Here is a 15,413-nt window from a genome sequence, read left to right as displayed (position 1 = left end):
AGCCTGTTGAAATCAATAGGAGGCTGTTCACCAGACAATAGCATGCCTGGAACTGAAACAGGGTCAGTAGCCACAGACTCTCTTTATGACTGCCTGAGGTCAGTAGGAGCATGGTGCCTGCCTGTCCCTGATCCAAGACCCAGTGAAGAGGTTCTATTAAGTGCATAGCAGCGTGTATATTTAGACATCATTCAGATAGGGCTGAATAAAGCTCTCTAATGGACCCATCTGTTCCCACAGGAATGGAGGGATGAGCAACAGAGCCCAGTGAAAGAATGGAGAGAGAGAAGGAGCTATAATGTCTCCTTGTTCACAGAAGGGATAGAGAGAATTGTTTTTTTTGCTAAGTGCCATATTTTAATTATTGAATAGATATTGTTTATACTCCTCTTATAGTATTTGTTGTGTTTGTCTGTGACTGTCTATGTGAAGGTGTTTGTGAGTGTGCCTGGTAGCTGGTAGGCAGGGCCAGCTCTAGCCTTTTGGGGGCCTTAAGCGAGATTTGGTTGGGGGGCCCCTTTCTTGACGGCGGAGAGAGAAGTTTAAGTTTTTAAGTTCATTTCCTGCAATTCCATACATTTTGCCATGGGGCGGAGAGAACATTTTGCAATTTTATGATATCTGTGGAAGAATGACTAACAAAATCAATGTGGACCCCCTGGAGGTCAGGGCCCGTCTGCACGTGCCCTGCACGCCCCGCCGGTATTTGGTCATGATTACTACAAGTTTAGATAGCTGGCTAACTACCAATCTAAATATTGACATGGCTAATTGTCAGCTAATTGAGTGACTGACATCGTAAGAGAAAAACTGCTGATGCACAACCAAAGTTTGAAATTGCACCTGGTGTATTCTATTATTCTAACTCTCAATAGTAGACCGCTTATGTTGCTTAGGCCTGGAGCCGACCCTGCTGGAAGGTCACTGAGGTGTGACATTGTGTCAGTGTGATTTGAAAGATGTCACTGCCTCTCTGTGATAAACATGATTTACTCTGATAGGGGGAGCGCTACACTCTGTTCTGCTTTGTACCTGACCTTGCGTTCTGTGGAAACCCTGGAGGGGGGGAGGCGGGGTGGGTCCCAGGTGTCAGGTGCGTGCATAAAGCCCATGATGTGAAATTAAATTGTAAAACTCTGAAAATTGGAATCGGATAACTCACATCCCTGGCCGGGCAGAGAGAGAGAGAGGGCTAATTGAAAATCACTGAGACAGACAGACAGACAGACAGACAGACAGACAGAGTTTTATTGAGTCTATCATATTCAACAAAAACATTTTCACAGACAAAAATAGGACCTGTTTTATTGTCGGTTATATTCTGTTGAATAGTCTGCATAAAGGCTTCTCTCCATCTGTGTCTGCTGGGTTACAGCAGGCTGCTCAAGTGTCTGTAGAGGAGGCAATATGCCTCTGAATTGTGAAATGGTTTGTAGCCCGCTCTGACTACAGACCAGACCCAGAACCAGTCAATACTGGAGGCTGTTGTCTAGCTATTGTCTCAGTAGATAACAAGTTAATTGGTTCTCATTACTAGAAGACAGGTCGGATTTGAATCAGACAGACAGCTACCCACCTACCCCCACCCTCTGTCCCCCAAACAGACACACACAGACACGCTCCGTCCCTCCGCCCCTCCGCCCCCATCGCTAACCCACCAATCAATACTGTAATGAGCCAGGGGGCTGTGTGGACCTATCAGGGGGAAGGGCTGCGTTCCCCTTTCCTCTGATTGGAGGAGGGTGTGGTCTGTCTCCAGGTAGAACAAGTTACCCCTGAGGGAGTCATAATCTCCATTTTACCCCTCTGTCTGAAAGATAGCCTCCATTAAAGGAAGTCAATAGAACAAAATGACAACCCTAGACTGAGAGAGGCTGAGCAGGGGGATGTTGTGCTGAAATGGAGGACAACACCTACCAGTTAACCTTCATCCATGTTTTCCTAAAATAAAAAAGTATAATAATCATAATTGTACAATCATGATCTTTATCAAATATAAACTAGTAACTATTATACAGGATATTTTCATTGTACATAATGCATGTCATATAAAGCATGTTTTTAATATTGGATAGGAGCACAGTAATCTTTCAGATAGCACAGCCTCTCTCCTCAGCTATCCCTGCGTATAGTTCTGATCCTCTGAGGATGACCTCACCTCACACCCAGACAACCGTCAGTGTCTGTCTCCTGCTCGTCAGTGGCGGGGGACTGTAATCGTGTACACATGTCAGTAATGAGAGATTTCACGGTAGCATGTAAAACACACACTGTGTGGAATCACAGGGCCACACTCATTAACACTGAGACTGACCAGGGTGCCAGCTAATCTTAGCAAGCTGTCACTCTCCTGTCAGCATGACACCTCAATCACGCCATGGGCTGATCCTGAGAACACACCGTACAGCACCATCAGATCCCTCAACACCTCACAGACACAACTCCAGATAAACAACATCAAGAGTACCTAGTGGATACAGTAGTTTCTCTGGTCTTGGATATGTGTGTATATGTGTCTCTCTGTCTGTCTGTCTGTATTTTGTGTTTACTCATAGTGTACTTTTTTGTCTGCATGTGTGTTTAACAAGAATGTGTCTACATATCTGTTTTCTGTTTCTCATGTGCTCTGTCCTCTCAACCCTCCCTCTATCTCTCATCCCTCCCCACCCCCCTCTCTCTACCTCTAGGAATCCAGCTCTATCAACTCTATATGCATGTGCGTATTTGGGGCATTTCTCATGCCTCTCTGATGCCCTGGTTGATGTTATTGATGTGACAGACACTGGCATGTGACAGAGACTCCCCTCAGTCCTGCAGGCAGTGAGTCTCCATACCTCACTGGAAATGTGTGTCTGTATGTTTACTACACTCTACTGTGTCTGCATGCACGTGTGTGAGAGCCCAGGGCAGTGACCGTGTCTTCCCCTGCCTCACTCTGTCTGCCCTGACTGAGCCCCTACCAGTCAGCACACCCTGATGAGTGGAGATGGATCTGAGGCTGGAGCTGAAAAGACAGGGTGGGAATCCAGTGAGGGTGGAGCCTGGGACAAACAACTGCTAATTTCTCCTGGGACTGAGTGATTATCTGGTAAATTACCGACATCTTCATCCTCTTACTGACCCCTACCCAGCCCACCAACATATGTTCAGAGAAAACACTGCACAACCAATATAAAACAAACTCACAAATAGCACATGCACATTGACCTAAAACACAGCTCACAGAATTTACTACTGCAAAATTACAAAAGAAACAAACAACAAAATTCACATAACATAATCAACACTACATATTATAGAATAGTGAGAAAAAGATAGATAATGGAAAAAGAAACACAGCATCATTTACTCTAAATCTTAATGACGCATGGTCTGCATTGTTAATGGGAGATGGCTGTAACCCGCATTACAATCTGCTCATTGAACCCCTAGAAATAAAACAGCCTGTTTGTGATTTATTAGTTCAAAGGATTTTATTCATCTTGAGGCTTAACCCCCATAAAACATCTCTGGTTGATTGAGATGCAGAGGAAAGGCATCGTGGACATAATGTGTTTTCAATGTGGTTCCATCAAAGAGCAAAACAAAATGTATGTATGTAAAATACCAACACTATTGGCACAGTGGATTTGCAGAAACCCCCTTCCCCCATTTACCCTGCAAAAGGTTTATTAGGCAATCAGAAAGCATGACATCTCCTCACTGTGTCTGTTGCTATAGTTACCTGGCTCTGACTAGTCTATCCTCCTCCCCAGCCCACTGTGCTTCAGGGTGTGTGCTTGTGTTCATGACTATGAAAACAAACACAATGAGTGGATCATGGCTCTCATTGTGAGTTGTATGTGTCTGTGTGTCTGTGTGTTCATGTAAGTGTGAATGTATGCTTGCGTGTGGAGTCCACTGATTAAAATAAAATGACAGAATCATAGGACAAAGACAGAAAGGGAGAAGACAGAGGCAGAGTCGACCTAGAGAAATAGAGCAGGGTCATGAAGAAATGGGAAGAAGCCGAGTGAGGCAATAATCTTCTTACTGTGTGAGACCTTTGCACTGTTTATGATGTACAGTGGGGGGAAAAAGTATTTAGTCAGCCACCAAATGTGCAAGTTCTCCCACTTAAAAAGATGAGAGAGGCCTGTAATTTTCATCATAGGTACATGTCAACTATGACAGACAAATTGAGAAAAAAAATCCAGAAAATCACATTGTAGGATTTTTTATTAATTTATTTGCAAATTATGGTGGAAAATAAGTATTTGGTCACCTACAAACAAGCAAGATTTCTGGCTCTCACAGACCTGTAACTTTTTCTTTAAGAGGCTCCTCTGTCCTCCACTCGTTACCTGTATTAATGGCACCTGTTTGAACTTGTTATCAGTATAAAAGACACCTGTCCACAACCTCAAACAGTCACACTCCAAACTCCACTATGGCCAAGACCAAAGAGCTGTCAAAGGACACCAGAAACAAAATTGTAGACCTGCACCAGGCTGGGAAGACTGAATCTGCAATAGGTAAGCAGCTTGGTTTGAAGAAATCAACTGTGGGAGCAATTATTAGGAAATGGAAGACATACAAGACCACTGATAATCTCCCTCGATCTGGGGCTCCACGCAAGATCTCACCCCATGGGGTCAAAATGATCACAAGAATGGTGAGCAAAAATCCCAGAACCACACGGGGGGACCTAGTGAATGACCTGCAGACAGCTGGGACCAAAGTAACAAAGCCTACCATCAGTAACACACTACGCCGCCAGGGACTCAAATCCTGCAGTGGCAGACGTGTCCCCCTGCTTAAGCCAGTACATGTCCAGGCCCATCTGAAGTTTGCTAAAATGCATTTGGATGATCCAGAAGAGGATTGGGAGAATGTCAGATGAAACCAAAATATAACTTTTTGGTAAAAACTCAACTCGTTGTGTTTGGAGGACAAAGAATGCTGAGTTGCATCCAAAGAACACCATACCTACTGTGAAGCATGAGGGTGGAAACATCATGCTTTGGAGCTGTTTTTCTGCAAAGGGACCAGGATGACTGATCCGTGTAAAGGAAAGAATGAATGGGGCCATGTATCATGAGATTTTGAGTGAAAACCTCCTTCCATCAGCAAGGGCATTGAAGATGAAACGTGGCTGGGTCTTTCAGCATGACAATGATCCCAAACACACCGCCCGGGCAACGAAGGAGTGGCTTCGTAAGAAGCATTTCAAGGTCCTGGAGTGGCCTAGCCAGTCTCCAGATCTCAACCCCATAGAAAATCTTTGGAGGGAGTTGAAAGTCTGTGTTGCCCAGCGACAGCCCCAAAACATCACTGCTCTAGAGGAGATCTGCATGGAGGAATGGGCCAAAATACCAGCAACAGTGTGTGAAAACCTTGTGAAGACTTAAAGAAAACGTTTGACCTGTGTCATTGCCAACAAAGTGTATATAACAAAGTATTGAGAAACGTTTGTTATTGACCAAATACTTATTTTCCACCATAAATTGCAAATAAATTCATTAAAAATCCTACAATGTGATTTTTCTGGATTTTTTTTCTCATTTTGTCTGTCATAGTTGACGTGTACCTATGATGAAAATTACAGGCCTCTCTCATCTTTTTAAGTGGGAGAACTTGCACAATTGGTGGCTGACTAAATACTTTTTTTCCCCACTGTATTCCTTCTGGAAAAAGAGAAAAGAACACTAGACAGCAGGGTTAAAGACGAGGGAGAGACGGAGAGAAAGAAAACCCAATTCTCTGTCACGGATGGAATCTGCCAATCTTTGTTCATTTAGATGAAGAGGGAGGTGGTAGGTGATCAGGATGATAGTGGAGAGTTTTTCAGATGGATGGAGGCATGTTGTTTCACAGGTGGAGCTTTACACAATAGATCAACCCTCCTTTCCTCCCTCTCTCCTCCATAGCTGCATTGTTCAGAACAAAGGCAGCACACAGTCTAGGTCATTGATAACAAATCCGAATGTAGGTTGAGGAATGAGGGGTTGCTGTGGCAACGGTGGAGAGGGAGTGGGGGGATGTGGATGTTGGATGAACTACATCGTTCCCCCTCCTTTCTGCAGAACCACCATGCTTCATAAATATTAGAGGGGGATGAAGACTCAGACCAGGGAGAAGGAAAGAGGGGAAAGAAATGAAGAGAGAGATGGTAGAGGAGAGGTAGTAAAGGATACAGTTGAAGTCGGAAGTTTACATACACTTTTTCAACCACTCCACAAATTTCTTGTTAACAAATTATAGTTTTGGCAAGTCGGTTAAGACATCTACTTTGTGCATGACACAAGTAATTTTTCCAACAATTGTTTACAGACAGATTATTTCACTTATAATTCACTGTATCACAATTCCAGTGGGTCAGAAGTTTACATATACTAAGTTGACTGTTCCTTTAAACAGCTTGGAAAATTCCAGAAAATGATGTCATGGCTTTAGAAGCTTCTGATAGGCTAATTGACATCATTTTCAGTATGAAAATGTATGCACTCACTAACTGTAAGTCGCTCTGGATAAGAGCGTCTGCTAAAATGACTAAAATGTAAAATGTAAAAATTGGAGGTGTACCTGTGGATGTATTTTAAGGCCTACCTTCAAACTCACTGCCTCTTTGCTTGACATCATGGGAAAATGAAAAGAAATCAGCCAAGACCTCCACATTTTTTTTGTAGACCTCCACAAGTCTGGTTCATCCTTGGGAGCAATTTCCAAACGCCTGAAGGTACCACGTTCATCTGTACAAACAATAGTATGCAAGTATAAACACCATGGGACCACGCTGCTGTCATACCGCTCGGGAAGGAGACGCGTTCTGTCTCCTAGAGATTAACGTACTTTGGTGCGAAAAGTGCAAATCAATCCCAGAACAACAGCAAAGGACCTTGTGAAGATGCTGGAGGAAACAGGTACAAAAGTATCTATATCCACAGTAAAATGAGTCCTATATCGACATAACCTGAAAGGCCGCTCAGCAAGGAAGAAGCCATTGCTCCAAAACCGCCATAAAAAAGCCAGACTACGGTTTGCAACTGCACATGGGGACAAAGATCGTACTTTTTGGAGAAATGTCCTCTCGTCTGATGAAATGAAAATAGAACTGTTTGCCCATAATGACCATCGTTATGTTTGGAGGAAAAAGGTGGTCGCTTGCAAGCTGAAGAACACCATCCCAACCGTGAAGCACGGGGGTGGCAGCATCATGCTGTGGGGGTGCTTTGCTGCAGGAGGGACTGGTGCACTTCACAAAATAGATGGAAGTGGGAAATTATGTGGATATATTGAAGCAACATCTCAAGACATCAGTCAGGAAGTTAAAGCTTGGTCGCAAATGGGTCTTCCAAATGGACAATGACCTCAAGCATACTTCCAAAGTTGTGCCAAAATGGCTTAAGGACAACAAAGTCAAGGTATTGGAGTTGCCATCACAAAGCCCTGACCTCAAGCCTATAGAACATTTGTGGGCAGAACTGAAAAAGCGTGTGCAAGCAAGGAGGCCTACAAACCTGACTCAGTTATACCAGCTCTGTCAGGAAGAATGGGCCAAAATTCACCCAACTTATTGTGGGAAGCTTGTGGAAGGCTACCCGAAACGTTTGACCCAAGTTAAACAATTTAAAGACAATGCTACCAAATACTAATTGAGTGTATGTAACCTATTGACCCAATGGGAATGTGATGAAATAAATAAATGCTGAAATAAATCATTCTCTCTACTATTATTCTGACATTTCACATTCTTAAAATAAAGTGGTGATCCTAACTGACCTAAAACAGGGAATTTTTACTAGGATTAAATGTCAGGAATTGTGAAAAACAGAGTTGAAATGTATTTGGCTAAGGTGTATGTAAACTTCCGACTTCAACTGTACATATAAAGGAATGACACAGTGAGCAGGAGGAGGAGGTAAAGATAGAAAAGGGTTAAATGGAGGTATGGAGCGTGGGAGGCTGGTTGGTTTACTTGTTAAGTAGGCCAAGAGGGCTGGTGGTACTGGTAGGCAACTGCAGAGTGATTCTTTTCTCAGATCTCTCAGTGCCTAATAATGATTTCAGCTTCTCTCTGCTAGGCATTCTAGTGTGAAGCAGAACTGATGTAACACTGACACAATTAATACACTTTCTATGTACACTCACACAAACACAGCCTCACTGTAGGATTTTGTTGGTCTGTGTTTAAACTCTGACCCGGATTCTGTAGGATGATCAATCCTCTGTCTTATCCTCAGCTGGTGGGAGGGCTAAGTCGTCAGCCCTCTGTTTCCATGACAACGGCAGCTACAGTGGGTTTTTTCCACATCCGTGCAGGGATGGCTGTGCTTCTGTGTTCACTGTGTGTGGGGGGGGGGAGTCCTTAATTCCAGCAGAATAACTCTCTCCCACCCCATTCACCATGATTGACTCCAGAACTGCCTCCCAGAACAAAGAGCCACAGCAACACTGTGTGTGTCAACAAACACTGCTTCTATTACAGCACCAGTAGCTTACACAAGCCCATGTCCCAGCCTGTCTAATGGGATAGACCACAGGCGTTCTAGGTGTCAACATGTTTGTGCATTACAATGCTTTTCGTACCATGCTTTCACAGACCAGTCTCTTTCTAATTTTATAGTCATTGAGACTGGATGCAGCAAAACAACAGTATATGAAGCCTGATTTATAATGTTGAATAATATTTTGCAGAAAGTGGAGGTATATAGATGCATTGTCTATTAAGACAGAAATAAAACTAGCCCATAGTTTGTTGGGGACAGATGGAGATTGTATTGTGGATATGGCAGGACCGTCCTCTGGAGCGTGGTCATTCTAAACTAATGACCACACCAAGTGTTATTGGTCAGCTGGCCTTTCCTCACCATAATGACCAGAGGAAACAGAATAGTTGACCTTTTCTAAGGAGGGTGACCAATGGCACGAGACTGTGGTCTGAACAGGACATCTGCCCTGTGAGACATTTAAGGGTGTTGCAGGGGTGGGGAAGACATTACAAAGCTGTTGCCAAAGACACCAGTCAATGACCAATGAAGTCACATGACTTTGTTGACAAAAGAAGTGCAAGTCTGCCTGGTAACAGACAGATTACTGGGCACACTCCTAAATGAGGGGTGGAAGAGGGGGGATCCCCATGATAGAAAGGAAGGGTAAAATGAATGGCATTAGGAGTGGCACTTCCTCACAATGTTTGTCAGTGACTGATGTAACCCCCACATGGAAACTCTTTACTCGCTAAACAAATGAATGTAATTGGTTCAAAACACCAGATTTTTTGGGGAAGTATCTCCATACATTATGGGTCATTCTGAAGCCTAAAGCTGACACTGCTATTGGCGTCTGGGAAAACACTATTGCCTATATACAAATCATGGTAGAAGCATGCACCAAAATATCCACGAGGGGGTTCTTCAGTGAGGAATTAGACTACGCATACTAAATTCCAGTTGTTGTGTATATGGGCAAAGAGGGTGATATAGTGTGCACTATAGACAACCTCCATCTAAACCCCTCAATAGAAAGATGTCCTTCATTATCCATACATTTTATCAGAGAAACAGCATATCTGATTGGCCGATTAATGTCCCTGACAGTGTGTAAATGGAAGGCTTAGCACTGCAGCAGCTGCGGGCTGTGAGAGCTATCTGTCTGCCCTGATCCTTTAATGCAGTCTCAGTCTCTCCTTTACCCTATGTAAGGCGCTTAGGAGGAGCAGGGAATGGGATCTGCCCTGAGAAAGGGTGACAACCCAGCAGCAGCACCAATAGTCCTCATTCAGGCCTTAACACACTTCCCACCATCTCCTCACTGACCACTCATGTTAAAGCTGCTTAAGGGATGGACTCTTGAATACTGCTGCTGAAAGACAGGGGACCTGCCGGAAACAGGAACACCTAAGGGACAGTTAAACTTCTTTGTTTAATTTACTTAAGCATATGTAGAAAACTGTAATCAAAATAATTGCTACAGTGTGTTTTTACAACCTACGTATTACCATACCAAAGCCTTGCCATGATTCACTTTTCTATTTTGTACTTTCCCTTGATCTTTTTTACAGTAACTACAGTATCTTCAATATACTTATGCAACTTACTCTCTCTCTCTCTCGATTACTCAACTATATCATTACCACGTAATTTCACTCATAAGCCCTTTGTAGTCCACAGGAGTAGCTCTTAACTTCATCCCAGTGTGTTTGTGTGGGTGGTTCACTCAGCCCCTACAACAACAACCCCTCCAGTCCTCTGATGAGGGGAATATTTCTTAATTGGGTTACATGGGGACCAGGTTTGAAGGGTTTCTGGGGAAAGAACACCGCCCTGCTGTTTGACGTTGTGTCCCTGTTGTGTTTATGGTGAGGAAGAAAGAGAAGAGGAACAGAGTTGACTGCAAACTGTATTCTATTAGTCTATAACTGTAGTTCAGTTTGGTTCTGAGTTGATAGGGATAGATTTTCCCTCATCTATGGTACACATATTGTGGCAAGGAACTTGTAGAGTCTTACATTCGTAACATTTTTTGTTCGCAGATGTTTTACTCCATTTACCTCATTGTGTTCTTCTCTCCTTTAAACAATTCACTCCCTTTACTTTCCATAGAACCTCTGATTAAACCTCTGTGTATGTATTTTTCATAAGGCCTTTGTCCTTTAGGGCTGACGTCAACACACTTTCATGTGCTCTACTCCCTCTCTATTCCCAGCCTCATGAGCAGCTGAGGAAATAGTGATCTGCATCATCAAATCCCAGTCTTTCTCTCATCACCTTGGCAACCGCTGCAGCACTGAAATTATTCTATGTGTCAGGTGGCAGCCATTTTGTGTCCGCAGCAGGAGAGTCGGGACCACTTGTGTGCTGCAGGTCTGCACATCTGATTTAAGAAAATGGAGGCATTATTTTCTTCAAGGTATAGAATATTGGAAATATAGTTTTTTGTAGGATTATTGCTCATTTTATGTAGTAAAACTGTAAGACATTTTTTTGTTGAAATATTACTTGTGGTATTCATCCTTGTTGTTGTATTAAGATAGATGTGCTCTGCTTACTTAATCAGTTAGATAAAGTGGAATAGTATGGGAATTGATGACTTGCATGAAAGCAATGCTCTACAATTAACGTTACTGCTTTACTAAAGACAAAGGTGTATTGCATTGTTTTCTAAATAATATTTCACAATAGTTGAAAATAATATAATAATAAAAATAATTGCTTATATAAGACCATATTTGTATCTAATTTTGTATCACCAACCTGTGTTAAATAATTGTTAACACCTTCCCATTCTGTATATCGTTGGGAGTGTGGGCTCTGTTATGTCACTCCCAGTGACTCAGTGAGTGTGGGTCTGCCACTGCAGCAGTTCCTGTAGCTATATATAGACCGGACAGTGTTATTGTGGGACCTAGAGTGAGATGCCTGCATCCTCTGTGTCCACTGATGTAGAATTCATTACACAATGAAAGTTTATAGGTTGTGTTGTAAAGGAGGTTGACGTTGTTATAAAATGTGTCCTTAAGAAGTCCTTAATCTCACATCTGTATGACGGAATCAAACTACCTGATTGGATTAGCTTGCTGTCTGATCAACCAAAACAAGGTCACTGTATTTGATCCTAAATCAAGCAACATATTATTGTATATATCAAGGCATTATGTATGTATCTCATACTTTAAAAGCATATGTAAGTTGTTGAAAGATCTCATTAGGATGTTATTCATTATAATGGCATTATAAAGTGTCCATTTTTAAAAACATTTTTAGTCATTTAGCTGACGCTCTTATCCAGAGCGACTTACAGTGAGTGCATACATTTTCATACTGGCCCCCCGTGGGAAATGAACCCACAAACCTGGCGTTCCAAGCGCCATGCTCTACCAACTGAGCTACAGGGTATCTCCTTCCCCTGCAGGTCATGGCTCTGTCTTCTGAAGACAAAATAACTATACATGGCTTTGAGTTTATATCCTACTTCCCAGATCTCTGCAGAGCCCTCTTCTGTTCCACGTCTCTCTGACGTCTTTCTGCCTTCACATACCCCACTTGATTAAATGTGGGCTGAAAAATGGGTCAGGTCTGATTCAGAGCTCTATGGATTTAAAGAGCCCACAGAACTGCTGATCTGGGTGGAACAGAGATTTCTGAGCATAGAGGGGAAAATGGATTGGGATCCATCACTCAGACAGCAGTTCATCCACACACGTGTCATTTTATGCTGTCGATATATGAGCTGCATAGAAACACTTACATTGATGGTCATTGTACATGCTGAGTTGGCAACGGACCTTATTAACTCTAATGGTATGTGTGAGGTTTAGAATGTTATAAAGGGGGAAAGACTAGGTGTGTGTGAGGTACAGGATTAGGGTCCCACTCCACTCCATCGTCTGTGGCTGAACTGTGCTGAACAAAGAGTGGATTACTTCTAGCAGAGCCATGGCTCCAGTTCAGTCAACTCCAACAGACAGGCTCCAATATGGATGCTGCCATTAGCTATGATAATCCCCTTCCTCCTACCAGCTATCAAATCATCATTCATTAGTAAAACACCACCAATACCAAAGAGAGGGCCACACACAGACATAATTTCAGAAGACATTTTTATTTTGAAATGTCAGTGAGCAGAGAGTAAACAAAAACCATAAACTAATAAACAGCGATATAAATATTAGCATATAAAATAAGAGTGTAACAGGGAGAAGCGCTAAGCATTTTAATACCAAAGATAATACAATAGAATAAAGAGGATTATTCCAGCAGAAGACACATATTTATATTCATATGAGCAAGGGTGGCATTCCAGTAACATAAACAATTGATTAAAATCACAAACACAGGAAGAGGTACAGGGAAGTGGAATCACAATTTAAAGACATGTAGGTGTTGTGTTAAAATGTAAAGTTTGGTGTGACCAAAGAAAGAAAGCAATAGGAGAAAACAGAAATATGCACAACAAATTTCACAAGCCTCTAGCTAACACTGTCTTTTGAAAGTTTTAGTTTTATTTACAGCTTGGTTAAGTCAGTGAGCTCAACTCTTAGTCACTACACCACTACAATTAATATGAACCACTTCATTTTTAAAATATTTTTTATATTATTTTATTATTTTCTGAAAAATATTCAAAACATTCCAGTACTAGCCAGCTGTGTGGCTGTGGTGAGAGAGTGATGTCGCTCTCTCAGCACCATACAGATTGGCTATGTGTCTTATTTACATGGGGGCAGAGTGTCGGTGCAGCTGAGGATTTGGCAGGGTAAAGGATGGGCTGACAACATTCTCTGTGCCCCAGACTGCTTCTAAGAGAGGAGAGGGAAGTGGTCTCTGTCCATGGTCCTGATATTGTCCTGAACGCTACAACAAGGCTTCTCCAAAGTCTCCTGTAAACTGTCCATTACAGAACATCCTACAGTGCCTGGAGTTGTAGTGTACTGAACATGTGGTCTGGGCAAGGTTTTCCTTGGAGAACTGAGGAAGTAAGACTGAGAACTGAAGAAGTGATTAGAGCACATTTACAGGCTGTCATAGCCAGAGAGGTACTGTACATGTGGCAAGAGGACAGAGACTGTCCACCCTTTCCCCTCCCTATGTCTTTACCCTGGGGTCACAGGACTCTGTCTAACCCTAACCTTAACCTTAACCAACAACCCTGGGGTCACAAGACTCTGTCTAACCTTAACCCACAACCCTGGGGTCACAGGACTCTGTCTAACCCTAACCCTCACCTTAACCCACAACCCTGGGGTCGTGGTCACAGGACTCTTTCTATGAGCCTTAGAGAGGGCCACAGTGCAGAGCCAATAACACTGGGCCAGCTCGGCATAACGCTAATACAACGTTACAACAATGCTGAGACAATATCGAAATAATGCTGGTTCTAAGTTTATAAAACACTGATCCATCACCTTTACACTGTTACATTATTTAAACAAAGTTTAGTTTTAATGCAGTACAGGATTCTACCAATAATGATGGAAAAAGGTTACAATCGTGGATAAAATGATCTAAGTTACCACAGAATCCTGCTTGGACAAGATTTTAAAAAGAAGCTGGATATACTTTGATGGTCACCATTATAAGTAACACAAAATCAGCATCTGTTCTTATGCTTACTAGTCATATAACTCAAATTAACCAGGCATTTTAAAATGTTAATGCTACAGTATGCATTCTCACATGTAATGTGTATTTTTGTGATGAAGTTGAGCTAGCCTCTTTCTTCTAATGGATGATAGTGTAGTCTAAAGCAAATTCTCTAAATAAACCAAAAGGTAGTGTAATTCGTGTCATCATAAGAAGCAACTACTTGGCATTTTAGAGAAACATCAAAAGTTTCAATGAAAACAAACAATCAGATTTGTTTTTCTTTAGAATGCTATGACACAAAGCTAGATCACTACATGAATTCCAGGTACCTGAAATCCATCTGAATCCAAAATACATCTCATGTCCTCTTTCTCCTTTCCCCTCTCTTCCTCCCCCTCCCACCCCACATACACCACAAACCAATAACCTCTGTCTGAAGTAAGCTGTGATGACCATAGGAGCAAGAAGGACAGCAATTGCCCACTACCATTATTTTGCCATATCCTCACTAAACCCACAATGCTGGGAATATCAGATTGAACTATCAGATTGAACTATCAGATTGACTGGCATAAGAAAAACAACGATCAAGACTTCTATTGAGGGAGGACACTCGGCAGTATGGGGGGCAGGGACTTGGTTTCCGTGGCGATGGGGCCTGGTGTTAGCTTGGCTTACTTCTTGTCCTTCTTGGTGGACTTCTTCTTGCTGGCGGGGGTCTGGGCAGCGTTGGGGACGTTGACCTGGGGCATAGCCTGAGGCGGGCCCTGCAGGGCCTGCTGGGGCATCATCTGCTGGGGGTTGGCTGTCAGGGTGGCCGTGCTGCCGGGGATGTAGACGTTCTGGCGGTAGTCGGGCACATGCTGCATGGCGAACTGGGCATTGTAGCGGGGGCCAAGGGTCGCAGTCGCTTCGCTCACCTCTGAGAGAGAGAGACGGAAGGGAGGGAGAGAGGGTTATAGCTGGGTGTGTTGTGCTGCTGTGAAGAGAGAGTGACTCATTACTCACTGAGGGTCATTGCTGCACTGCATTGCAGCTCCAGCTCAGCACTGTTCTGAGCCAGCCAGCCAGCCCCTCCCCTCCCCACAACATGTAGAATCTCCGCTCTCTCACACAGAGATCAGATGTAAACAACTTCATGCAGCACATTCAGCTATCATCAAATATAATTTAGAATTGAGGATTAGCTACATTGACTAATCACACAGTAATAGAGAGGGAGGCAGTGACTGCAGCTGGGGAGCATTGAAACAAAGAGCTCTGTGTCCCATAGCCCTCTGTGTTGGTTCATTCATACACAGCGACTGTAGAGAATCACACTGTGCTCTATACATGTGTTCTTGGCAG

The 15,413-nt window shown here is 43.0% G+C and overlaps 1 protein-coding gene across 1 annotated transcript in view; it reads right to left on the bottom strand.

Moving 5' to 3' along the window:
* Positions 1–12,608: 12,608 nt before the first annotated feature.
* LOC311136014 (protocadherin gamma-A11-like) overlaps positions 12,609–15,413 on the bottom strand; it is a gene marked incomplete at its 5' end in the record, with an annotated part of 87,279 nt that continues 84,474 nt past the window's right edge. The window contains one exon of the mRNA XM_084170076.1: positions 12,609–14,988. Within this exon, the coding sequence (XP_084026202.1) occupies positions 14,741–14,988 (248 nt within the window). The 3' untranslated portion in view covers positions 12,609–14,740. The remainder of the gene's footprint in view (positions 14,989–15,413) is intronic.

This window comes from Coregonus lavaretus (genome assembly GCF_964263955.1).
Source record: "Coregonus lavaretus genome assembly, chromosome: 10".
In the NCBI taxonomy this organism is placed as follows: domain Eukaryota; kingdom Metazoa; phylum Chordata; class Actinopteri; order Salmoniformes; family Salmonidae; genus Coregonus; species Coregonus lavaretus.
This window is presented reverse-complemented; position numbering and strand designations above follow the sequence as displayed.